The following is a 26731-nucleotide window of genomic DNA, read 5'->3' on the forward strand; positions in this document are numbered from 1 at the left end:
ATTTAAGATATCAAGTAAGGGCACATGGCTTTGGAATTACCCATTTATATTAACAATCATCCACTCTTTACAAACAATTTTTAATAGGTGCATTTCCTAAAAAGCTCTAATACACAAAAGTGCTGATCTGCTTCCAGGGCCTTAAGGAAACAGCGATAGCAACAGCACGTATTTACTGAGAGTTGGAATATGATGTTTACACATTTGGAATCTCAAGAATCAAAAACTTGAAAATAATGTCAAAGAAATCACATCATTGGATTTGGTCAAGATGCATCCATTTCAGGAAGGCACCTGTACTCATATACAAAACGGCAAGTCTTAAACTCTGCTGTGAAGCTTTATTACTAGGGTTGAGAAGTCAGAAATGGAAAGACACCTTCCCTCAAAAAAAAAAAAAAAAAAACTACTGCTGTCAAGTCTATTCTGACTCATAGTGACGCTATAGGACAGGGTAGAACTGCCCCATAGAGTTTCCAAGGAGCGCTTGGCGGATTCGAACTGCCAACCTCTTGGTTAGCAGCTGTAGCACTTAACCACTAGGCCACCAGGGTTTCCACCTCCCATCAAAAAAAAGGGATACTAATTCGTTCAAAGAGAATCTAGAAAGACTCACTAGAGGGGGAGGAGCTGGAAATACTGTTTGCCTATTATAGAAGGCCTACCACCAGTTTCCACTGAGTCAGTTCCAACTTGTGGCAACCCCATGTGTCAGAGGAAAACTGTGCTCTATGGGGTTTTCAAAGGCTGAATTTTCAGAAGTAGATCACCAAGCTTTTCTTCCAAGACACCTCTGGGTGGACTCCAACCTCCAACCTTTTGGCTAGCAGCCAAGCACGTTAAACCTTTGCACTACCCAGGAACTCCATAGCCTTGTTTTAGCTTGATTTGGGGCATATTACTTGGATTTCCATCAATCCCCCAGCATTCACTAAATGTAAACACCAAAATTTGAAAAGCAGAAACAAAAGGGAAATTTCAATCCATGTCTACCTAATTGTCAGTCTGCTTTTCCTCACAAAGGCATATTTGTGATACCTTATCATATTAATCTTCAGAAGATTTGTGATAAATCTTTGTGAAATAAATTGATGTTTTGAGATTATTATCATGGTAAGTTTACCTGTTTAAATGTTCAGGTGCATAAGCTTAGTTATAATGAATTAATCCCTTGTTTTTTTCAGATGATTAACAAAAATTGAAATATATTTAAGTGTGACATAATTCTTGTAAACTACTAAGGTATTTTAACTTTTAATATAACTGTATTGAGTTATTTTTACAATCATAGTCTTCTCTTTCTTTTCACATCTGTCATTTTTTATAGATCACTTTTCCTTTAGCTATAACATATTCAATTAGTTCATGATGGCCTCCAAACTGGTAAATCAAGTGCTCCCATCTAGAAAGAAATACAAAAGTATATCAATGCACACAAGCCAAAATTATATTTATCCATAAATACTAATTTAAAAACACCAAACCCGTATTCATTGCCATCGAGTTGACTCCGACTCATAGTGACCCTATAGGACAGAGCAGAGTTGCCCCATAGGGTTTCCAAGGAGTGGCTAGTAGATTCGAACTGCTGACCTTCTGGTTAGCAGCCATAGCTCTTAACCTCTGTACCACCAGGGCTCCAATTTAAAAACACATTTTCTAAAAATTTCTTTACATCCAGTCATTAGTATTTAGACTTTTTAAAAACATAATTAACTGATCTATGATAAGTCAAACACTGCTTAATAATATCATTTAAGTATTTGATTTTAAAATATCTGATTCTCTAAGTGATGACAAGCGGTAACGTCAGCATTATTTTCAATAGAGAAAGTGGTTTTTGACTATGGAGAGTAGAATTATGGAACTCCTTTTGTTCTGTGCTGAACATGATGTCCAAGAGCTATGTGCATTAGTGTCAAGGAGTCATGGGGTCTACAGCTTCTAGATTTAGAACAATTAAGACTTGAATTGTCACATTGGAGGCCCAGGTAGCAGCACTGTAGGAGAGCAATGAGAAACCAGAACAGGAAAGCTAAAGCAAGGTTACTGAGATCCAATAGGTATGTGAAGTCAGAGAGGTTCTGAATCAGAACCAGGGTGCTAAGCCAGAGTTGAGACACATGTGCCCCAATGCAAGCAGAGGGTCAAAAGCCAAGCTAGAAAACAAAAACACATCACAGAGGGCACAAGTCCAAAGTCCAGGCAAACAGTTAGGGCAGGAGCCTGGAGATCTAGGAAAGATGTAAGATGGATGAAAACAAAAAACAAAAACCTGTTGCCATCGAATCAATTGCGACTCATAGTGACCCTATAAGACAGAGTAGAACTGCTGCATAGGGTTTCCAAGGAGCGCCTGGTGGATTCGAACTGCTGATCTTTTTGGTTAGCAGCCGTAGCTCACCATAGCTCTTAAACACTCCTCCACCAGAGCTCCATAAAATGGATGAAGAGATCTGAAAACTTAGTCTATCCTGTAGTCCTGGTGGCACAGTGGTGTAGTGCTCGGCTGCTAACCAAAAGGTCAGCGGCCCCTCGGGAGAAAAGACCTGGTGATCTGCTCTCGTAGATTACAGCCTAGGAAACCCTATGAGGCAATTCTACTCTACCCTGTAGGGTCACTGTGAGTCAGAATTGACTCAACAGCACACAACGACAGCAACGGGTAGACTTTCTGGTAGAAAAGAGTGAAGTGAAAGAGGGGTTGGGTAGATTATGAACGTGGAGAGAGCCCAACACTAACAATCAGTAGAAAGGGCATTTAAACCAAGTCTACATATTACAATGAGCATAAAATAAAATAGCCAAGTTGGAAGACCACTCACCTGGAGGAATTGATGATTACAAAGTCTCCCTGTTTGCCAACTTCCAGAGATCCATGTGTGTGAGATTTTCCCAGGGCATAAGCGGCATTGATGGTAGCAGCAGCCAAGGCCTCCGGCATGGACATTTTCATGTTGACGCAGGCCAAGTGCATGACCATTGGCTAATGGGGGAGAAGAAATGCTTTAGAGGAAAGTAAAAAAACGGCAACTGCTACTTAGGACATTTCTCAACACAGCACAACAAATAACATTAGTTAAATGTATAGGTGAAACTAGTTAAATTGGTACGGGAAGATTAAAATTTACACATAAAAGATCTTATGCTTTAGAAAAGATTCCCTTATTATAGAGATTGTTGGTGGTGGTAGCCACCTTTAAGTAACCACTGACTCATGGTAAACCAACACGCAACAGAATAAAACATTGCCTGGTCCTGCGCAATCCCCATGATTGGTTGCAGACTAGATTGGACTGTTGTGATCCATAGGGTTTTCATTGGCTGATTTTTGGAACTAGATCACCAGGCCTTTCCTCCTAGTCCATCTTAGTTAGTCTGGGAGCTCCACTAAAACTTATTCAGCATCATAGCAACACCCAAGCCTCCACTGACAGATGGGTAGTGGCTGTGCACGAAGTACATTGGCCAGGAGCGAAGCCTGGGTCTCCTGCACAGAAGGCAAGAATTCTACCACTGAACCACCAATGCCTCGTATTATAGAGATGATCCCTTGAGTATTTAGTATTTATTTACAACTTTCCAAGTTACTGTGTAAGATGCAGCTCACCTCCACCCTTACTTAATAAAACCTCTTTGAGCTTCCAGACTTTTTTCTCTCTGAGAAATGGTTATTGTAAAACTACAATGCTTAAGGCAGAATCAGAAAAGAATGCAAATAGAACCTTCTCTCTCCTCCCTAAGCCTGGAGGCATTCATGTCGCCCAAAAATATCCAACTACACTACTATCTACACTTTTTTTTCTTGTTTCACAGGAAAATATTGTTAGATATTTTATAAATTTTTAACAGTTGGTGCAGTACATTTAAATTATCTAAATGCTTGGTAGCAGTTTGATACTCTGCTCAGAAAGACACATTGAAAATAATTACCATTGAAAAGCAATACGCATTAGGGTTGAAATCACTTCCTAGAGCAACTATTACTCCTTCCTCTAACATCTTTCTGGCTCGAGGCTGCTTCAGTCTAAGAGGAAGAAAAATATATAAATATCAGTCTCTAGAGTTGAAATTTTTGCAGATATTCAGAATGAAAGAGGATAGCCATCCCCTGGTGGCGCGGTGGTTAAGAGTTTGGCTGCTAACCAAAATGTCGGCAGTTCAAATGCACCAGCTGCTCCTTGGAAACCCTATAGAGCAGTTCCACTCTGTCCTACAGGGTCACCAGGAGTCTGAATCGACTCGATGGCAAGGGGGGGTCATGTTCTGGAAGAAGAAGCAGAGATAACAGATTAAGTAATTATTGGTAAGTGCCTGGGGTGGTGTAAACCATTAACGAGCTTGGATGCACAGAGGGAGGTTGGAGGTTCAAGTCTGTCCAGAGAGGCCTGATGATCTACTTCCAAAAAATCAGCCTTCGAAAACCCTATTGAACACAGTTCTACTGTGGCACATGTGGAGTTGCCATGAATCTGAACTGACTCAACGACAACTGGTGTCCAGTTAATTAGTGGTAAAACCAGGCCAGTGTGCTGGCAGAGATTTGTGTATGTGTGTGTGCTTTACATGAAAGTTTACAGTGCAAATTTATTTCACATTCAAAAATTTATACATAAATTGTTTTGTGACATTAGTCGCAATCCCCACCATGTGTCAGCACTCTCCGCCTTTCTACCTGGTTCTCCACGTCCATTCATCCAGTTTTCCTGTCCCTTCCTGCCTTCTTGTCTTTGCTTTTGGGCAAGTGTTGTCCATTTGGTCTCGTATACTTGACTGAACTAAGAAACATGTTCTTCACGTGTGTTATTTTTTGTTTTATAGGCCTGTCTAATCTTTGGCTGGAGGGAGTGGCTTCAGTTCTGAGTTAGCAAGGTATCCAGGGGCAGTAGTCTCGTGGGTTCTTCCAGTCTCTGTCAGACCAGTAAGTCTGGTCTTTGTAAATTTGAATTCTGTTCTGCAATTTTCTCCCACTCAGTCTGGGACCCTCTGTTGTAATCCCTGTCAGAGTGGTTGGTGGTGGTAGCTAGGCACCTGGGGGGCAGTGATTTTTATTACTCTATGACTAACTTGTTTAATTTGTAACTGTCTATTTTTTTTTAGTTTTTTATCTTGGCAATATTTACATATATTTAGAGATTCTTGCTCAGAGAGAAAACTGTAACCCACAAATTGTTTTCAAATGTAATATAACATTTTGTGACTCCCAAATACAAACAATTAATGAATGCAAACGCAATTATTACATTTTCTGCTCATGCCCCTCCCCTTCTCTTTTAGGTCTTAAACATTTTTGCAGGCCCTTTAAAATTTCAAAACCCAAGGATCTAGTGACTAAAATGCTTGTGCTTTTTCCTGGACTTGGCACCTCACTGACTTTCCTGGCAGAATATCATTCATTCTTTAGGACATAACTCAAATGTTTTCTCCTCTGAGAAGTCTCCCCAGCCATCCCTGCCAGCCATTACTTCCTCTGGGCTCCCACAGAATTCTTTATTCCATTTTAGCCTTTGCTATGCTAAACTGCTATTGTTTCATGGTGATGACACAGGGCTGATACTCAGCCGTTATGGACCAGTTTGCCTGCTGCTTATTGAATACAACTTTGTCTCACATATTTTGGACATGTTATCAGGCTGGACCAGTCCCTGGAGAAGGATACTGTGCTTGGTAAGGTACTATGGGTCATTAAAAAAGAGATGGACTGACACAGTGGCTGTGACAATGGGCTCAAACATAGCAATGATTGTGAGGATGGCACCAAACTGGGCAGTGTTGCATTTTGATGCCAGAACCGATTCGACAGCCCCTAACAACAACAAACAACATCAGGGTAACCTGGTCCCTCCCTGAGACCCCACCCTTCCACCTATTTGTGATGGCTTCGCATCCGTTTTTACCGGTTGGTGCCCTCGCTGAACAGGCTATTAAATTATTTAGACTATTGCCCCTGTCCAACCACTGGAAAGGTCAGCAGGGGCTAAGGAACACTGAAAGGACTCTTTTTATTATTATTATTATTATTATTATTATTATTATTATTATTATTATTATTATTATTATTATTATTATTATTATAGCTTACTTTTTTGTCCCAGGACCCAGCCCTGGCTCTGGCTAATAATTTTTAGAGGCAAGGACTCTTACCCACTAGATGGCAGTAGCACTCCCCACCCCTAGCTGTGACAACCAACGATGTCTCCAGGTGTTGCCAAGTGTCCTGTGGGGGAAAATTGCCCGTTGAGAACCACTGTCCTAAGGCCATAACTGCAGCAGAATCAGCCCCGTGAAGACCATGTATCCCAACCACACAGAAAGCACCTATTCCTAAGAGAAAATAAACTGCCTTGGAATGCTGGCCTCTTAGACCACAAACTTAGTGGTTGTCATGTATGTGATGCATTTGAAAGTATCAGAAGGTCTCAGGTCTCACGGTTGTTAGAATTAGGGCAATGGCAGTTATAAAAGACAGACTAAGTATATTCAATCTATCTATAGAAGACATACTGCAGAATCCCTGAGGAGACTTTACAAAATAGACTTACGTGTCTCGTCTTTCCTCCCATGCTCCCAGGACTCAGGAGGATTCTGGTATACAATTACTGTACCCACCTGCATCCTCTTAGAAAAACGGCTCCTTCGGATTCTGACTATGGCTGAATATCCCTAACATCTTACGCATGTTTTTAAAAGTATAAAGCCTGTTTTGTTATTTTCTGATTATAAAACAAACCCATACTGATTTGTAAGGATTTGGAAAACTCCAAAAACCAAGAAGAAAGAAAAAGAAAGCACCACTCTACCCAGTAATCCTGCCACTCAAAGGCAATCGGGGTCTAAGCCCCTTCCTTGGGTTTGTTGTTGTTAGTCGCTGTGGAGTCAATTCTGACTCACGGTGACCCCATTTGTTGCAGAGTAGAACTGCTCCATAGGGTTTTACTGGCTGTAATCAGATCACCACTTCTTCTGTGGTACCACTGGGTGGGTGTGAACCAATTTTTAGGTCGGCAATAGAGCGCTAACAGTTTTCGTCACCTAGGAACCTTTTTTTTTTTTTAGGAACCTTACCTAAGGGTAATTAATTCATTTATAAAATCATTCCAGAGTTAGCATCTCCCACGAGCTAAGTTTTCTTGCTTGATCTGCATTCTTAATGGTTTTTAGAGCAATGAAATAACGTTTAAGCACCTCAGAAGTCTTGACTTCACCTTTGGGACTTGCAGCTCTTGTGCTGGAGTGTGAGAAACGACCTTACCTCAGCATGTAGGCCGTGGTGGGCAGAAGAACAGCAGCGCACCTGGCTGTTGCCATGGCAGCAATGCCTTCATCACTGACTTCTTCCAGGTGGCTGATTGCCTGGGCGCCCAGTTCAGCCCCGAGCTAAGCAGAATATGCAGACAGAAAGATTGATAAATGGCAACAACAAATCAATAAAGAACCATACAACTGTTACCCCACAAAAAGAAACAGCACTCTGTTATTAAGATTTCTTGCCAACTACCTCTTGGCAGGCACAAGCTTCAAAATGGGTAAATCATCTGTGTTTGGGCATCTAATTGAAAATCAGCTAACATGACACTTCAAAACCTATTCTTAAACACGAATGCTTTCTGATAAGCTTCAGATATACATTCTGAAACAGAAAATTCATAAGAGCAGAATAAAACTTTTAGCAATATTGGTAATAAAATGTAATGATTAAAAAACCAAAAACCAAACCCATTGCTGTCAAGTCAATTCTGACTCATAGTGACCCTATAGAACAGAGTAGAACTGCCCCACAGAGTTTCCAAGGAGCAGCTGGTGGATTCGAACTGCCAACCTTTTGGTTAGCAGCCAAACTCTTAACCACTGCACCACCAAGGTTTCCATCTAATGATTATATTATCATAAAAACACAATAAAGAAAGGTATCTTGGAATGCCATTTCAGCCAGTGAAAACAGATGAATTAAAAAAAAATTTTTTAAAGCTTGGAATCATTGGTATAATTTGAAAATATCTACTTGAGGTTAAAATTTCTCCAGATGAAAAGTTTAGGCTAGATTGTTGGAAGAAAACCAAGAGGAGGTACTGTGATGATGACAATGGAAGCATACGTCAAAGTAGATTTCTTCTCCTCTGGGTCTCATCATGTGCTTTATCCCTAACCGGACAAATTTTCATGCGTGCACACATACCCATGTGTTTCAGGCTGAAAAGTGATATGTTAAGCCTTTCAAGGAAAGGAAAAGACTGATATTTGAAATTCCACTGTGGCCCAGAGAGGCTGCAACACCCCAGTCAGAGCAGGAAACAGCTGATCCCCTCATGAGCAGCTTCCTGAGGCCTAGGAGTATTTTGGTTAGGGGTGCTGGGAAGCCTGGAGCCAACAGGACAGACTGCGCTCCCCAGGGTTAGTTTCTTTTTGACCTTGGAATCACAAATGGCACGGTCTCACTTTCCTAAATTTGACTTAACTCATTCTGGGTCTTGACCACCACTGATTTAGTCTACCAGCCACCCTCTATGACCAAAAGTAGCTTGTTGACCACTCAGTTCACATTCAACAAATATTTATTTACTGAGTGCCATCTATACAGCCGGCACTGTGCTAACCTCTAGGGATAATGAAGTGCAAGACATGGTCCCCACCCTCACTGTGTTTACAATCCAGTAGGAATCATAGAGGCAATTGTAACACAGTGTGAGAAGTACAGGGAGAGGCCATCACCACTCTCAGAAGAGCTTGGGAAGGAGTCCCAGAAAAAGTGGTAGAATTAGAGTTAGCCAGACAAAGGGGGACTGTTCAGATTAGCATGTGCAAAGGCATGAAGCATTAGGGGTGCTGAATGTAGTTCATTGTGGCTGGTTCATGGTGAAGAGGATGGAGAAGGAGAGAAGGTGGAGGAGAGAGGGGAGAAGGTGAAGATGTAAGCAAGGCCTGGATTCTGCTATGGTGTTTGGAATTAATCCCAAGAGTAATAGTAAGACTTTATATTGAATATGCTATGAACCGCCAGAAGAACAAACAAATCTGTCCTGGAGGAAGTACAGCCAGAATGTTTCTTAGAAGCAAGGATGGTGAGACTTCATCTAGCTTACTTTGGGCAGGTCATCAGGAGACACTAATTGCTGGAGAAGGACATCATGCTTGGTAAAGTAGAGGGTCAGCGGAAAAGAGGAAGACTTTCAGTAAGGTGGATTGACACAGTGGCTGCATCAATGGGCTCAAGCATAGCAACGATTGTGAGCCTGGCGCAGGACCGAGCAACATTTCATTTGGCTATATAGAAGGTCTCTATGAATTGGAGCATACTCAGTGGCACCTAACCACAACAACAAAGCAAAGGAGAGAAAGGACAACATGCGTGGAGGGAATGGATTAAAGCGGAGGCAAGACTGAGGCAAGGAGATCAGTTACTGCAAGAATCTAGGTAACAGCTGATGGTAGTTTGAACTGGGCATTAGGTAAAGAGAAACAGATCCAGAGATATTTAGGAGAACTGGGAGGACTTGGTGGTTGGCTGAAGTGTGGTAGGGGAGGGGAATGAGTCCCAGGTTTTTTACTTAAGCAATAGATACATGAAGGTGTGATTCACTAGGGCAGGAGACCCAGAACAAGAAGATTTAGAAGTGTTATTAAGAGATCCAGCTGGTCGTGTTGTGGTTGAGGGGCATGCGGTGTATCTGCATCTCTATTTCTGCCTGAGGGTGGTTGTTTATATTAGGAGAGACGCCTAGATTCATGACAGCGGGACTTGGGCTGGCTCCCAACTGAATCCACAATGCCTAGAACAGTGCCTGACACACAGTTGTTGTCAGGTGCCATTGAGTTGATTTCGACTCATGGCAATCACATGTGACAGTGTATACCTACTCCATAGGATTTTCTAGGCTGTAAATTTTTCTTTTAATCTTTATGGGAGCAGATTGCCAGGTCCTTTTCCCATGGGGTCGCTAGGTGGGTTCGAACCACTAACCTTTCGGTTAACAGCTGAGTGCTTAACAGTTGTGCCACCAGAGCTCCTGGTGCATGATAGACACTCAAATATTTGTTGAAAGAATGAATAAATGAATTCAGGCAAGATATATATATATATATATCTGAAAATCATCCTGTGACTATTCATGGTGTAAACCCCAAAGAAAGCAAACCCATTGACATTGAGTCGACACAGCAACCCTATAGGACAGAGTAGAACTGCCCCATATGGTTTCCAAGGAGCACCTGGTGGATTTGAACTGCCGACCTTTTGATTAGTGGCCGCAGCTCTTAACCACTACGCCACCAGGGTTTCCATTAATGGTGTACTCCACCAAAATTCATCTGGATAGCTGTCACAGAATGATTTTAGAAGCTACATGAGATATTAATATACTATGCTAGTGTGGCTTCATGTGCTAACCAAAATATGTTGGGAATTTAGTACACAGAGGTACTTCTTTTTCTAATACCACCAGCATATGATGATAAAAGTAAATGACCAGCAAAATAGTAAGTCTAACAAATGTCAAGGTTTCCAAGGCCTAACCAGAACAATTTGCACATTGTTCAAACAAATTACCCCCTTTTCTATCTTCCCAGGAGACTACTCCAAACTTCGAACAAACTAATGAAGTTTTCTACAACACAAATGCGCAAGAATGCGTGTTGACCGAGGAAAAGCAAAAGGGCAGCTGTACCTCGGCAGCCTTCATTGGGTTGAGTTCATCCCCATGGAAGTTAATCTGCAGCCCTATGTCTTTTCCACCTTGAAGAATCCTTCTGGTGGAACTGAGGTCAAAGACACCCTTTTCACAGAACACATCTATATTATCAACGTGTATTTCCCCACTTCCGCCAAGTTCCTGCAGCTTTGGGAGGTGGTTATTGACGATGTCATCAGCAGCTTCAGTAGCAGTTTTTCCTCTGAGGGAAGAAAATAAGATTATCATAGGCAAATATGACTTAAAAAAAAAAAAAAGAAGAAGAATTGGAGAAAGGGTTATTTGGCCCTTGGAGAACCTGAGTAACAGTTTAGGAAAATGACCTCAATCCTCAGAAAGTTGGAAAAAGAATTAGAGACATTGTCATGGATTTAATTGTGTCCCCCCAAAATATGTGTAAACTCGGCTAGGCCATGATTCCCAGTATTGTATGGTTGTCCACCATTTTGTGATCTGATGTGATTATCCTATGTGCTATAAATCCTAACCTCTATGATGTTAATGAGGCAGGATGAGAGGCAGTTATGTTAATGAGACAGGACTCAATCTACAGTATTAAGTTGTATTTTGAGTCAATCTCAAAATACAGTGCAGAGAGAAGGTGGACCTCATGCCACCAAGAATGAAGAACTAGAAGGGGAGTGTATCCTTTGGACCCAGAGTTCCTGCACTGAGAAGCTCCTATTCCAGGTGAAGATTTATGACAAGGACCTTCCCCCAGAGCCAACAAAGAGAAATATCTTCCCCCAGAGCTGGCACCATGAATTTGGACTTCTAGCCTCCTAAACTGTGAGAGAATAAACTTCTGTTTGTTGAAGCCATCCAGTTGTGGTATTTCTATTATAGCAGCACTAGATAACTAAGACAGCCATCATTCAGGACCCTTAACAACTGGGACATGCCTACGTGGCAGAGGTATTGACAAGACTTCTGTACACACTCACTCTATACCCAGAGACCCAAATGGCTCATGCATTCTGGCACACCTGTGCGGCCTTTGGGGATGCCAGCAAGGCCATCTGGTTTAGAAACTGAATTTCCCACTCAGGGGGCAACCTGGCTGTTTTTCCTGAAAACCCAACTGTGGACCCCTTACCTTGGCCCAGCTGTCGCCTTGCCCTTTTTCTTGCACCATACTCTTTCCCAAAGCATTTGCCTAAGGTTCTCTTTCTCACTCTTTGGGGAAATGGGGGAACAAAATAGTAGGAAGTCCTGAAATTCTCTTAAAATCCTGTGAGACTTACATACTAGAAAGGCCATAGGCTTTTGAAGTCAGATAGACACAGCATTCCACCCCTTGCTGGCTACACAACTCAGGATGCATTATTTAGCCCTACTAGCATGCTCCGGGAAACCCTTGTGGTGTAGTGGTTAAGTGCTACAGCTGCTAACCAAAAGGTTGGCAGTTTGAATCCACCAGGCGCTCCTTGGAAACTCTATGGGGCTGTTCTACTCTGTCCTAAAGGGTCACTATGAGTCGTAATCAACTTGATGGCAATGGGTACGGGTACGGGTAGTATGTTCTTAGCCTCAAAACTCATCAGTGGGAATCAAGATGCAGAACTCAGATGCTCATAAGCAGATGGAAGAAATTTCTGTAAAACTTCAGCACACAGAAGGTTCTTGCTCAGCAAAATGGCTACATTTTCCTGGGGGTGGGGTTCGACTGAGACAGACACTTACATATGTTGTTCTCAAGACAATCACATAAAAGGATGCTATTTAGCCCTATAATCCTTGGGTGGTGCAAGCCATTAAAGCATTCTCGGCTGCTAATCAAAAGGTTGGAGGTTCAAGTCCACCCAGAAACACCTTGGAAGAAAGGCCTAGTCACCTACTTTAGAAAAATCAGTCACTGAAAATCTTATGGAGCACAGTTCTACTCTGACACATATGGGGTCACCATGAGTTGGAGTCGATTCTACAGTAACTGTTTTATTATTTTTTAGCCCTATTTTATAGATAAATAATTGATGCTCAAAAAAAGCTATGTTATGCTTAATAGACAATAGATAAGTGGTAACTCTGGTGAAGGATAAGACAGCACACAATACTGGGGAAGCCAGCATAGCTTGTACAAAACAAGGTCATGGAAGCTCCATAGATACATCCAAACTCCCTAAGGGACTGAATTGCTGGGCTGAGAGCTGTGGGGACCATGGTCTTGGGGAACATCTAGCTCAATTGGCATTGCATAGTTTATAAAGAAAACGTTCTACGCTCTACTGTAGTGAGTAGCATCTGGGGTCTTAAAAGCCAGTGAGCAGCCATCTAGTATACTCCACTGGTCTCACCCCTTTGGGAGCAAGGAAGAATGAAGAAAACTAAAGATACAAGGGAAAGATTAGTCCAAAGGACTAATGGACCACATCTACCACGGCCTCCACCAGGCCGAGTCCAGTACAGCCAGATGGTGCCTGGCTACCACCACTGACTGCTCTAACAGGGATCATAACAGAGGGTCCTGGACAGCTGGAGAAAAGTGTAGAACAAAATTCTAACTCAATAAGAAAGACTAGACTTAGTGGCCTGACAGAGACTAGAGAAACCCCTAGAGTATGACCCCTGGACATCCTTTTAACTCAGTAATAAAGTCACTCCAGAGGTTCATCCTTCATCCAAAGATTAGGCAGGCCAATAAAACAAAATGAGACTAAAGGGGCACACCAGCCCAGTGGCAAGGACTAGAAGGCAGAAGGGGACAGGAAAGCTGGTAATAGGGAACTCAAGGTCGGGAACGGAGAGGGTTGACATGTCGTGGGGTTGTTAACCAATGTCATAAAATAATATGTGTACTAAACGTTTAATGAGAAGCCCGTTTGTTCCATAAACCTTCATCTAAAGTACAATTAAAAAAATAAAAGTTATGTTATGCTGTCAGGATCACCCAGCTGGAAGTAGCTAGGCTGAATTAAAACTCAGCTCTGCAAAGGAGAATGAAGAACACCAAAGACACAAGGAAAATATTAGCCCAAGAGGCAAAAGGGCCACATAAACCAGAGACTCCATCACCCTGAGACCAGATGGTGCCTGGCTACCACCAATGACCAGCCGGACAGGGAACACAACAGAGAGTCTCTGATGGAGCAGGAGAAAAGTGTGGTGTAAAACTCAAATTCATGTAAAAAGACCAGACTTAATGGTCTGACTGAGACCGAAGGAACCCTCGAAGCCATGGCCCCCGAACCCTCTGTTAACCCCAAACTAAAACCATTCTCAAGGCTCACTCTTCAAACAAAGATTAGACTGGAGTATAAAACATAAAATAATACTCGTGAAGAGTGTGCTTCTTAGTTCAGGCAGATACACAAGACTAAATGGGTGGCTGCTGTCTGGAGGCAGGATAAGAATGCAGAAAGGGATAGGAGCTGGCTGGATGGACATGGGAAACCTGGGGTGGAAAGGGGGAGCGTGCTGTCACATTATAGGGATTGCAACTTGTGCCACATAACAATATGTGTATAAATTTTTGTAAGAGAAATTAACTTCAGCTGTAAACTTTCACATAAAACACACACACACACACACAAAAAATCAGCTCTGGTGTCACTCCAAAGCCTGAGACTTTGCCTTCCCTCCTGAAAAAAAGCAGACGATCATCGCCTCATGTTCCATTTGAAAACATCTACTGTTTTCTGTGGATCAGGTGTCCCAAAAGTCCTAGTGTGGTTTTAAGATTTAATAATTTCAGAACCATAAATGCTAAAAACGTACAACAAACATCACTATAAACATTAAATGTTCATGCTTCTTTTCTACCTATCTGTGAATTTTGAACCATAAGTTTTAATACTGATTTTTTAGTTCCTCTGACTGAAGATGGCAAACATTGAATGAAACTAAAAAATAATATTAAAAATTTATTTTTCAAAGTTCACCAAACTAAATAGGTATAAAATAAATTTAAATGATCAAGCTTTCAAATAATTTTTGTAAGTCCGTAACATTTATATTTCTAAAGTAAACTTAAAACTGCACGAGGACTTTGGGGATGCCAAGTGCATTACCAAGTCCTGGATTTTCTTTGGTCCTTTCAGTTCTGGCATCTCGGGCCTTCCTGGCCAGTCATTTTGGGATGGAACAGAATTCTGACAGATAAAACGCAGGTGCAAAAGGGGCCAGAATTCTCCACAGTAAAGCCAACTAGGAGAAAATTTTTAGGTTTAAAAAAAAAAACAAAAACAAAAAAAACGGTTGCTGTGGAGTCGACTCTGACTCACGGCAACCCCATGTGTGTCAGAGTAGAACTGTACTCCACAGGGTTTTCAATGCCTAATTTTTCAGAAGCAGATTGCCAGGCCTTTCTTCTGAGGCACGTCCGAGCTCATTAACAGTTTGCACTCTCCAAGATCTCCTTTTAGGTAAAGGTGAAAGCTAAAAAACATTTACAACAATAAAAAAAAAATGTTTGCCGTTAAACCAGCAAACAAGATGATCTAAAACAAAAAAGCTGAGTCATGGTCATTTCAAGGTTTGATTCTTCGGGTTGTTACGATTAATCTCTAAATTGCTTTTATGCCAATTAATTGTCATGAGAAACTATTCAAGCTAATATCTGTTATCTGGAGGGCCTAAAGAGTATATTTCTTTTTGTTAGACAAAAGAACTTGGAACATTTCCTTTTCTTCAGTGATGAACTATTAAATGACTAGCAAATTGATGGATCTGGTGGTTCCTCTTCCTAAAACCATGTGTAATTGATGACTGACTGTTAGAATACAAAAGACTTCCCAAAGGCTTCTACTCGTCTCTCTGCGGGAGTCAAAAATTGTTTGATGCACCTCCATCCCCTGCAACACCCACTTAGGCTCTGGCAGGGCCCCTTCTTCATTCTCAACACCCCGTATTAAACCCTGACCCCATCAGTTGAGATTACTTGGGCACCGAGTGAGCCCCGCAGTAAGTGGCCGAAATGCTGACGTCTAGCTCCCGCCCGGCGCGCGCAATTACGCGCAGCATCTTAAGTTCAGTTTGGAGGTTGAGGCCATATCCGCTCTTGCACTCCACCAGCGTGGTCCCAGCCCTCATCATGCACAGAAGCCGCTGCTGGAAAGAGTCGAACAGCTCATCTTCAGAGGCTTGGCGAGTGCACTCCACCGTGAAGTTGATCCCTCCTCCAGCCTGGTGAATATCCATGTAGGATGCTCCTGCCAACTGAACACAGGGCTTCCCTTAGGCCCAAGAAATGTGGGCAGGATGCAGTGGGTCCTACAGAAGCCACCTTTAGGGGCGATATTCAAAATATTTGATGATCGGTATGGCACAGGCACGGATGGATCAGAAAGGGCGCTGGGACACATAGCTGTGGAGGCACCTACTCTGCCACTCACTGAATTATGGGAGCCATGGCGGGAGCTCCCCAGGGAAGAGACTGGGGTGACAGAGGTGGGAGATGGGGTGGGGACAATTGGGGTTTCAGGGCAATGGCAATTTACCAACTGGTACTGAAGTATTTCAATATTTAACAACCCAGTTGGCCCCAGTACTTAGCAGCTGAATCTTAGCCCTCCCTATGTCCCTCAGTGGCTTGAGAAAATAAAGTTTAGGAAACACAGAACCACCCTGAAATTATCCAAATCTCCTCTAAAGAGACCCAGGTTCTGTTTCCGTATCTCAATGTTTGTCTAGGAAAGCTTGGGGCCTGACCTCTGTCACTCAAGCAGATAGACCCTTCCTGGGATGCCCTGAGCTCCAGTTACTCAGGGCAGCAAGGAGTGTGGCGCTAACAAAGTATGCTGGCCTGGGGTCTCCTGACCAGGGCTTTCGTCTGGGTTCCGTCATCTGCTAGTTGGTGACCTTAGTCAACTCCCTGCTCTTCTCTGGATCTCATTTTCCCCATCTACATAATGAGAGATGGAACTATAAGCTTTAAGGTTGCTTTTGGCATGGAAATTCTGTAATTTAATAAAATAGTCTTTTAAAAAGCTCCAGTTTGTTGAGGAAGCTATACAATATCTGAAGAAAATTTTGTTTTTCTGAAAGAATTCAATTCAGCTGTCGAGATGCATTTTTTTTTCTTTTTCAAACAATGCGAAAATGGCTCCAACCAGGGATTTAGGTGTTGGCAATGACTAATATAAGGTCTTTTTTTAGATGGTGCTAAGGGGTCCTGGTGGCACAATGGTTAAGAGCTCAGCTGCTAACCAAAAGGTCAGCAGTTTGAATTCACCAGCTGCTCCTTGGAAACCCTATGGAGCACTTCTACTCTGTCCTACAGCACATAGGGTCAGTATGAGTTGGAATCGCCTTTATGGCAATGGGGTTTAACTTTTTTGGTTTAGATGGTACTAACAGTTTGCAATGAACTACTAACCTAAAGGCTGGTGGTTTAAACCCCCCCCCCAGCAGAAAGGCCTGGCAATCTGCTTCCGTAAAGATTACAGCCCAGAAAATCCTATGGAGTTCAGTTCTACTTTGTAACACATGAGGTCGCCATGAGTCAGAATTAACTCAGTAGCAATGGGTTTGGTTTGGTTTTTACAGTTAATACATAACTGGTGTAGACTATATTTAAAGATTGCTAATTAGGCTCATTTTTCTGGAAAAAGGAGTAAGACTTATTTTTGTGATTAGTAATGTATTTTTCCAAGTGTTCCCAGTGAATGGTAACTTTCAAACTATTTCTTGGAGCCCCTTCAATGGCTACTAGAGGTGGTGGGATGGAATGGGGAAAAGGGAAAGAGGAGAAATTAGTAGATAAGCCAGCTCAGCTCTGTTTTAAAGAAAGTATTCTAGAGCTAAACTGTTTTGAGAACTGACTGCTAGCCCTGTGTGTAGTATAGAGATTTGGGGCAGTTACAAATAAGTTAGTTTTGCCATAATTTATTTTCCACCGTGGAGGCCAGTAAAAATATCCATTAAATAGACATGGAGACATATGTTGCAAAGCCTGACACAGCCTATGAACTTTCTAGAAAAAAAACTTGTCTACACTTGTGCTTTCTTACAATTTGCCGTCGTTTATTGCCGTTACCTTCATTGCAAACTCGTGAACTCTCTCACCAGCCCAAACTGGGTGTGTGTGTGCATCCACCAAACCTGTAATCAATAAATTAAGGCATCGTTAAAGTTAAAAAATAGAAGCACTTAGGTAGCAGGCAGACTATACCACACTGCCCTTGGGGAAGAATGATGGGTGGTCACGTGTCTTGGAGGGGCCTGGAGGAGGAAGAATTTCTCTAGTTCCCTCAGATAGAGTGTCCAGTCCAGAGGAATCAAGAAAGCCTGATTACATGGCTGGTCTAGATGGCTTTTATGGAAGATGACTCAGTATGGTAACACGTATTCCTTAATTAAGGAAATACAGCTCTTTTTGCTCACTAATTCCATACTCACCAAGCAGGCTTTTAAACCAGGATGTCAAAACCACTAGTTGAGCAAAACCAAGGAATAATCTGGGTGTGAAAACAGAATAATGTAAGCCCCCCCAACTGTGTGAAGGAAAAATATGAAATCAGAAATCTGAATCTTTTGTCAAGAAAGAAATATTATTAAATATATTTAATTAAAGCCATCACTTAGAACTTTTGTTCATCTAGGTACAATTCAGTAAAGCGTGTCTTCCCAGAATATCTAAAATACATTATAGATTAAATAGGAGTACCTGCATAGTACAAATAGTTAACGAACTCGGCTGCTAACCAAAAGGTTGGAGGTTCAAGTCCACCCTGAGGTGCCTCAGAAGAAAGGCCTGGCGATCTACTGCCAAAAGGTCATAGCTATTGAAAACCCTGTGGAGCACAGTTCTACTTGACACAAATGGGGTCGTCAAGAGCCGGAGTCGACTGGGCAGCACCTAGTTAACTGGTTATGGATTAAATGGCTCACTAGCGGTTCCGGCTGAAAGTACCTATTCAGATTGCTTTCTACTAGATTCTGTTCTTTATTTCACCCTAACTTTGTCTCCTGATTCCCAAGAGCCACAAGGTAGAAGTTCTGTCAGATGTGTACGACATGCATTTTAAAAATATAAATGCTAACCCCTTTGTTTATGTAGGAGCCCTGGTGATGAAATGGATAAGTGCTCAGCTGCTGACTGAAAGGCTGGTGATTCAAACCCACCAGCAGCTCCATGGGGAGAAAGACCTGGCAATCTGCACCCAGAAAGATTAACCAAACCAGAAAACCAAACTTGTTGCCTTCCAGTTGATTCCAACTCATAGCAACCCTATAGACAGAGTAGAACTGCTGCATAGGGTTTCCAAGGAGTGGCTGCTGGATTGCAAACTGCGGACCTACTGGTTAGCAGATGAACACGTTAACTGCTGTGCCAGCAGGACTCCGCCAGAAGCCCTATGGAGCAGTTCTACTCTGTCGTATAGGGTTTCTTTGGGTCAGAATCGACTCGATGGCACAAAATGTGCTTATGTAGAACTCAAAATTGGTGAAACTTGTCTCAGATGATTGCACAAAGCCATAAAATATAAACAGTGTAAGAGATAATGATGGTTGATAAACTAATTCTGTTCTCAATCGTTAAAAAAAAAAAATCATTAAAGATATAAATAAATGGCAGAGGAATCTCTAAGGTTTGTTGTTGCTTTCTGTTGCCTTTTCCATGTAGAGCTGGGTCCTTTGTTTCACACCCTATAAAAACATAGAGTATATCCTGGTATTTGAGAGAGCAGCTTGCTCTGTTTGCCTCCTCTATGTAATGGATTAAGGAGTTCTGGTGGCACAGTGGTTAAAGTGCTCAGTTGCTAGCTGAAAGGTTGGCGATTCGAACCCACCAGCCACTCTGCAGGAGAAAGATGTGGCAGCCTGCTTCCATAAAGGTTACTTGTTGCCATCCAGTCAATTCTGACTCATAGTGACCCTATAGGACAGAGTAGAACTGCCCCATAGGGTTTCCAAGGAGTACCAGGTGGATTCGAACTACCGATCTTTTTGTGAGCAGCCGAACTCTTAACAACTATGCCTTGGAAACCCCGTGGAAACCCTACCCTGTCCTATAGGGTCACTATGAGTAGGAATCACTTGATGGCAATGGGTATGTAATAGATTAGTAAAGTTCTTCTGAGAGTTTTGAATCTAAACATAAAAAGCTGGTTTCTCTTCAGCATGTGAGTGGGAGGTAGTAGCAGGAATGCAGGGATTTGAGTCCCTGCTTGCCCCTTCCCAGATAGCAACCTTGGGTAAGCAATTTCACACCTAAATTTGTTTTCTAACATGTAGATAACTATACCTAAGTTGTAGGGCTGTTATAAAAATTTAACATGAAATCATGTTTGTAAAGCATCTAGACAATCAATAGTAGAAAGTTGATAAATGGTTGCTATTAATATTTTTTAAATATTATTTTGAGATCCTATGTAAAACAAGCTGCTACTCTTTCTCTTTACATTACCACAGCAAATGTTAAACTGCTTTCAGGGCTTTACTGAAAAAGACGCAAGTACCTGGTAAAATACATTTCCCGGAACAGTCGATTCTTTCTTCAAAAGTTTCTTCAGAAAACTGTCTTTGGATAGCATCAGCAGGGCCAATGGCTTTTATAAACCCATCTCTGAAGAAAAATCAAGAAATATTTGCTAAAGTTTGGGGAAATATGAGAAATCTGACTGATGATTTAAAATGTTATTCGGTGTCTTTTGGTGTCAATCAGTCAACATTTATTGTACTGCCATCTTGAACCTGTCTTTGGAATAGTGACTCTAGCCACATTCAAGACACAAAGTCAACCTATGTGTAGCAGAGATTGCTAGTTGTTCCCAAGATCAATCTTCCCTTTTACCATAGAAGTAGCTGGACACCAGACCAACCAGAATAAAGACTACATTTCCCAATCACCATCAGCCGGGTGTGGTTATGTGACTAAGTCTAATCAACAGGATGTCAAATAAAAATGCCTGGCACCTTCAAGTAAAGGAGCCCTGATGGCACAAATGGTTGACAGCTAACTAAAAGTCTGGCTCTGTGGGAAAAAGACCTGGTGATCTGCTTCCATGATTACAGCCAAGAAAACCCAATGGGGCAGTTCTACTCTGTTACATGGGGTTGATATGCATCAGAATCGACTCAGTGACAAACTACAAGAACCTTCAAGTAACCTAAAAAAAGGTTACTAATCAGTATGCACTGTTTGTCCCTGTTCTTCATTTTCTCTTCCTATTTCCTAGCAATTTTTTGTTTTTTTTTACACTGTAGACACCACAACTGAAGATGGAACAGCCATCTTGGATCATGACATGATGCTGTGGGAAAAAAGGCCATGCAGAGTACAGCAAGAAAGGAGGGGCCCGGATCCTGAGAACTCCACAGAGTGTGGCTATTAGTAGCCCTGGATTCCTACCTGTGGACTTTTACATAGGGCAGAAACAAATTTCCATCTTGTTTCGACCACTGTTATTTTGAGTCTTTGTTGCTCACAGAAAATTAGTGTCTCCAAAATTGAGATGAAGGGCTAAAATCCTATGAGCTGGAAAATGCTGTGAAAAACAGGTGAGGAGAGGGGATTAAAGATCGTACTGGGGTATTTTGGGTACTGTAACTGAATGTAAGAGCAAAGGAGCAGAGTCTGGATGAAAGGCATAGATACAAAAGGAAAAGAAATAATGACTGTGAGAGTTATGGGAAGGGCAACCTTAGGGACAGAATAGGAAATTAAGGTTTTAAATTTAGTTTAGTATTTTTATTAATACAGTGCTTTATCAAGAACCATTTTATTTGACCCAACCATTTCAATTAGATAAACCATCCAATATTCAGTGAATCTGGTGGTAGAAAAAAGGTCAACAGGATTAGAAACCGACCCTTGAATAGGAAAGAACAAAGAGAATGCACTTAACTAGGACTATTTTTCCCCTCTTCTATCAAAATTGTGTCTCACCTGACATGGAATTATTTTAGAAGCCACAAGGCAAAAAATCTGATGAACTATCTCATGCAAAGAGTTAATGATTGACACTGCTCTAAGAGGGGTTGTTAGTATTTTAACAAGATCGTGCCTAAAAAATAAATCTCTAATAACCTCAGTCTGTGTGGGGGAGAAGTTTGAGGGCACCAGGTCCTTCTTCCTGACCCAACTAATCTCATGATTATTTGCCCTCTTAAGAACGTGGATGTCTCCTTGGTGGATTCCTACACATCACATTTAAAATAAAGGCTTATGTAGAAGAATGGCTATTGAAGGAAACTAAATAAAAACATTCCCCCCACAGTGATTTTTTAAGGTAGCCATTAAAAATTATAAAGATATGTATTAGTGCTGTAGTAAGATTTTCATAATTTATTACCAAGTGGAAAAAAAAAACAAACCCAGAGTAAAAAACAGCATACATTACAGATTTCTTTTCTTAAAAAAAAAAAAAAGTATTTTTGTATGATTCTCTTTGCATAGGAAAGCATCTGAAAGGACAAACACCTAAACTTTTGGCATTAGTTCACTGATTGGTGAAAGTCTGAGTGATTTCTTTCTTTTTGTGCATCTGTATTTTCCCATTTTTTTCTACAATGGACATATATCACAGGTGCTTCTTAAAGGGAAAAAGGGCTGAGTAGAGTCATGTTGATTTTTATTTATTTATTTATTTTGTGTTAACTTTCTATTCTGAAAAGTTCAGGAATGAAAATTCTACAGAATCTCCTGAAAGTAGTAAAGCAAACTAGCAAGCGAGACTCTACTCTGGAAGCTACACTATAAGCATAATAAAACAAGAATAATGAGGATGACTTAGCATGGATGATGCATCTTCTAGTGGCTTTCAAGGTGCTTAACGAAAGTTTACAGACACTAATGTGAGGATCTTACGTAAGCCAAGGAACCAAGGAACACCTGGGACTACCTACAAGGAAGGAACTGAAACTGCTGAGACCCTGATTTGGACTTTTAGCCTCCACAGTTGTAAGAAAATAAATTTCTGTTCTTTAAAGCCACCCACTTTTCTGTTACAGCAGCACTAGGAAACTAGGAAAGGCAGATTGATTACAACCAGAAAACACCACTAAAACCCATCCATTTCCCGGCTTTGAAATGGAACCTTCTTCCACTGCTCAGCAGCTTTACGTCATTTCCGTCTCCCAGACGCGCATGCTCACAGCTTATTCTCGTCTAGCCTACCAAAATGGAAGCAGGATCGAATTATCTTTGAACACACAGGTTCTGCACAAGGAAAACGATGCGAACATTTAAGATGATCATCTAAAAACCCACCCTAAAAACATTATGCGATAAACATATCACATAATAAAAGTGGGAATTGCGTTTCAAAACAACTCCAAACTTGAATCACTAGGTATTTATCTCAATTCCATACTTTATTTTGCAGGTGTATAAAACACTGTTGATAGTAAGTGAAAATAAAAACAACCCAGTCATATACCAAACAAGCCACATTTGAACGTGAAAGTTCTGAATATTCCTGAAAATATCATTTTAATGCAAGTAAATCCAACAAACTGTACGAAGCATATAACAGACTCAAATCGAAAAACGTCTTCTATACCGCAGGTCGACTCCCTCCTTTTTCTTATCCAGTTTTATGAGATTTTGATGTGAACACAGTTATAGAGAACAGAGGTATTACTATCATTTTTATAGATGCTCTGATCCAACCCATGAAGAAATTTTCTCAACTTCCTAAACAAATATGCCAATTCTGTTAACTGCTTTTAACAAATTGATTTTGACAGTAACACCAGAAAAGTTTTATCCCTTTATTTTTTTTTAATTAAAAATAAAAAAATAAATAAGCAAATACCACTCTCTAAAAGCTAGAGTCTCATACACCTTACACAGCCTCAGATAAGCGCTGGTCTGTGTGACCTGATATTTCTTGTGCAATCACTGCATCAAGAGGTCTGCTATTCAAATTAGCATCCAACTCCCATCCCCACTCCAGATCCGCCCCCTCCCCCCAACCTTTGGCTGTTCTTTTATTTACGTCTGGCAGGAGGTCTGAAGGTTAAGGGAAAATAACCGAAAATGTCACTTTTTTCCAGTGGCCGAATCTTGATTTCCTATCATCCAAAGCTTCACTAAACATTTTTAGTAGCTTTGAAGCTTTACTGTAAAGACGAAGGGGGTGGGAGAGGTGCTTTTTAAAAATTCAGCTCTCAGAACTTCACTCCGAGAGATGCAGATTCAAAAGACCTGGAGTGGGGCTCAGAAATCTGTCTTTTGAAACAAACCTCGGGCCACCCTGACACAAGTGGTTCCCTGGCCGCGCTTCGAGAAGCAGTGTAGCACACCCCCACCCCTCGTGATTGTTGGACAATGATGTTTTACCAACTGAGGGAGGATCCTGATGAGTCCTGATGGCATTTTCAGCTTGAGCCCCCACTCCCACCCCTCCCACAGAATTACAGCCCAAAGCAGTTAAACTTCTTAGGAAAAAAAAAAAGGAACAGGTGCCTAAAAGGCAGTTCTGCCACTGTCATTCTTGGTGCGGGAAAATTTCCTACCCCACTTCCCCGCGCTGTGCACACGTTTGAGAAAGTGCCCAGCCCGGCTGTACTTGACCGGTTACCCCACTTACGTGCCCACCACCAGGCTGGCGCCCTCCAGCACCGCCAGGCTGCGCAGCGCGGCCCGCGTCAGGAAGCGCTCCCCGCGCGCGCACACTAGCACCACTTGCCGCGCGTTCTCCAGCAGGAGGCGGTGACCACTCGCCATGTCGCGGTGCTCCAGGACGCTAGGAGGCTGCTGGGCTCTGGCCGCAGGCGGGAAGGCGGGGGGCCGAGGTCTGCAGACCCGGCTGCCCTGGCATGGGAGGGTGTGGCGGGGGCGGGTGCTCGCCACCGCTGCCCTTTGAAACCATAGACGAAAGCTCTCCGCCCCCCAAATAATGGCAACAAAGACAGCAGTGTCAACAACAATAAGGATAAGTAACAATAAATGCTATAATGGAATCCCCTCTTTTGTGGTCGTTTTGTCACGTTCTAGGTAAAGAGGTAGAGATTATTGTCCCTTCTTTACAGATAAACTGAGACTTGGTCACCCTGAAAGATCAAGGTGGGCTGCGTTGATCACGTGGCCTGCGTTGATCACGTGGCCATGAGAAAGGGGGATCACCGAAGGGTGAGGGAGCCTGGAAGATTTGGGAGTTGAGGGGGCTGGGGGGAACCTCTGCCCAGGGGTGGGAACCTGTGAACGGAACCCCGGGAGGGACCGAGCAGGGATAAACCTCTGTCTCGGGGCGGGATCCTGGGGCGCTGAGGGCCCCCACTGAGGGAACCTGGGCGTGGGGAGGAGGGGGATGCGGCTCGGTTGTTGCTCTTGGGTCCGCGTGGCCGCGAAGCAGGGTGCGGGTGCAGCGAAGTTTTCGGTTGGCCAGCTCGGCTCTGGGATACCCTACCAGGCGGTCCCAGAGATGAAGGGGAGCTAGGGCCGGAAGGGTAGAGCCAAGCACAGACAATTGATAGGCGTCTCCGCCCACCTTCCCCCAAGGCCTTCTTGAAGGATAGGTTGCAACTATTCTAGGATCCAAACTCCTTGAGGTAAAACAAGTTTCAGCTGGGCCTCCCTTCACCCTCCCCCCGTCTGTATTTGTTAGGGCCTGCATCTACTTGGGAAACCCTGGTGGCCTGTTGCTTAAGAGTTCGGCTGCTAACCAAAAGGTCAGCAGTTTTTTTTGTTGTTGTCTTTTTTTTTTTTTTTAACATATCTACTCGTGGCTTCCAGTGGTTAAGAACGCGGCTGCTAACCAAAAGGTTGGCAGTTTGAATCCACCAGCTGTTCCTTGGAAACCCTATGGGGCAGTTCTACTTTGTCTTGCGGGGCGTAATGAGTAGGAATCAACTCCACAGCAATGGGTTTTTTTGTTTACGTCTACTTGCAAGGTGCCCCGGTGGTGGCGTAGCGGTTAAGCCTTTGGTTCCTAATCAAAAAGGCGGAGATTTGAACCCACCAGCGGCTCCACGGGAGGAAGATGTGGCAGTCTGCTTCCCTGAAGATTACAGCCTTGGAAACCCTATGGGGCCATTCTACCCCGTCCTATAGGGTCGCTATGAGTCCGAATCGGCAGCAACTATTTTTTTTTTTTTTTTTTTGTACATCTACTACTTGCGACCAAGGTTAGGGACAGAATCAAACTTCTTTAAAGAAGATGGGCTGTAATTCTCACCCGCATCTCTACCTGCCCATCGATTGCTGTGGAAACTCTGGCAGGCCCCGGTTTTGCTGACTCCTTCCCGGCTTTTCTCTCCTCTTTACCTCCAGGTATTTTTTCCAGTTTGCAAAAAGCGCAGTCAGAAGTGTCAACAGAAAAATCCACACAAGTTAGTTAGCCTGACGCCAGCAAGGCCTTAAAGGTCAAGCTGAAAATAATTGCCTCATAGTTTTGCTCTGCTTCTGACCTAATCAAAAGAGGCAGGTCCTTGAGCAGGCCAAGGACTCAGTGGCTCCTGGCTTACTGTAAACAGAAAACTGTTAGCTCTGGTCTTTACACACCGTCCAAGGACACAGTTCACAGCCCTTTTTGCTTGTGTTTGTCCAAGGTAGGAGGGGAGGAGGTGGAAGAAAAATTTTAAAAGCACTGGCCTGAGAATCTGTCTAAATCCTCATTTCTGTGTAGGAGATAAACATAGTTTTTTATTTCTTATTTAGAGAATTTGGAAGTCTGTTTACATTGGGTTGTAGAAAGGGTTGTGCAAATCAAACACAAACTGCTTCCAATAATGTATGATAAATATGGCTATTGTTAATTTTGTTTAGAGTTGGCCTAGGACTTTAGGATTGGACGTTATGAAACACCATTCTTCATTCCTGATTTGCCAGGGCCTGGAAGGCTGAATCTGCACTGAGATGGATCCAGGTCCCCCAAGTCTGCGCTGATATTGCTGGTAGATTCCTCTAATTCAAGGTACAGGGTCTCTTACTAATGCTACTTATCAGTTCATCCTCCTTAGTCTCTTCAAATGCTAGTGGTTATTCACAAGACTAGAAGAGAGCAGCAGACTAGAAAGAAGACAGATCTGGATATTATCCACTTAGAAGAAAGTGTAAGCAGCCATTTCCTTATCAGCCTACTGTATATGGGCACTTTGCATACATTATCTGTGTTTGAAAATTGCAACAAGCCTGTGTGATGGGTGATACGTGTCAATGG

General features: G+C 42.4%; 2 protein-coding genes across 2 annotated transcripts in view; one reads left to right on the top strand and one right to left on the bottom strand.

Annotated features, from left to right (window-relative positions):
* Positions 1–1314: 1314 nt before the first annotated feature.
* AMDHD1 (amidohydrolase domain containing 1) lies at positions 1315–24312 on the bottom strand. The gene is made up of 9 exons (XM_003405619.3): positions 24161–24312; positions 20084–20190; positions 17659–17723; positions 15562–15839; positions 10662–10887; positions 7253–7377; positions 3934–4027; positions 2826–2986; positions 1315–1402 (listed from the first exon to the last, which is right to left on the bottom strand). Exons 1-9 carry the CDS (start codon positions 24295–24297, stop codon positions 1315–1317), a joined length of 1281 nt encoding a protein of 426 aa, XP_003405667.2. The 5' UTR covers positions 24298–24312.
* CCDC38 (coiled-coil domain containing 38) overlaps positions 24296–26731 on the top strand; it is a 49204-nt gene continuing 46768 nt past the window's right edge. Inside the window, exon 1 of the mRNA XM_064285122.1 lies at positions 24296–24365. Within this exon, the coding sequence (XP_064141192.1) occupies positions 24296–24365 (70 nt within the window). The remainder of the gene's footprint in view (positions 24366–26731) is intronic.

Source organism: Loxodonta africana, chromosome 4 (genome assembly GCF_030014295.1).
Source record: "Loxodonta africana isolate mLoxAfr1 chromosome 4, mLoxAfr1.hap2, whole genome shotgun sequence".
Lineage (NCBI taxonomy): Eukaryota > Metazoa > Chordata > Mammalia > Proboscidea > Elephantidae > Loxodonta > Loxodonta africana.

Coding starts and splice junctions, on each gene's coding strand:
- AMDHD1 (XM_003405619.3), bottom strand. CDS start 24,297: ATGGCGAGTGGTCACCGCCTCCTGCTGGAGAACGCGCGGCAAGTGGTG. Junction 17,724..20,083: donor CGGGAAATGTATTTTACCAG/GTACTTGCGTCT, acceptor TATTGATTACAG/GTTTGGTGGATGCACACACA. Junction 4,028..7,252: donor ACCACGGCCTACATGCTGAG/GTAAGGTCGTTT, acceptor TCTTCCTCTTAG/ACTGAAGCAGCCTCGAGCCA.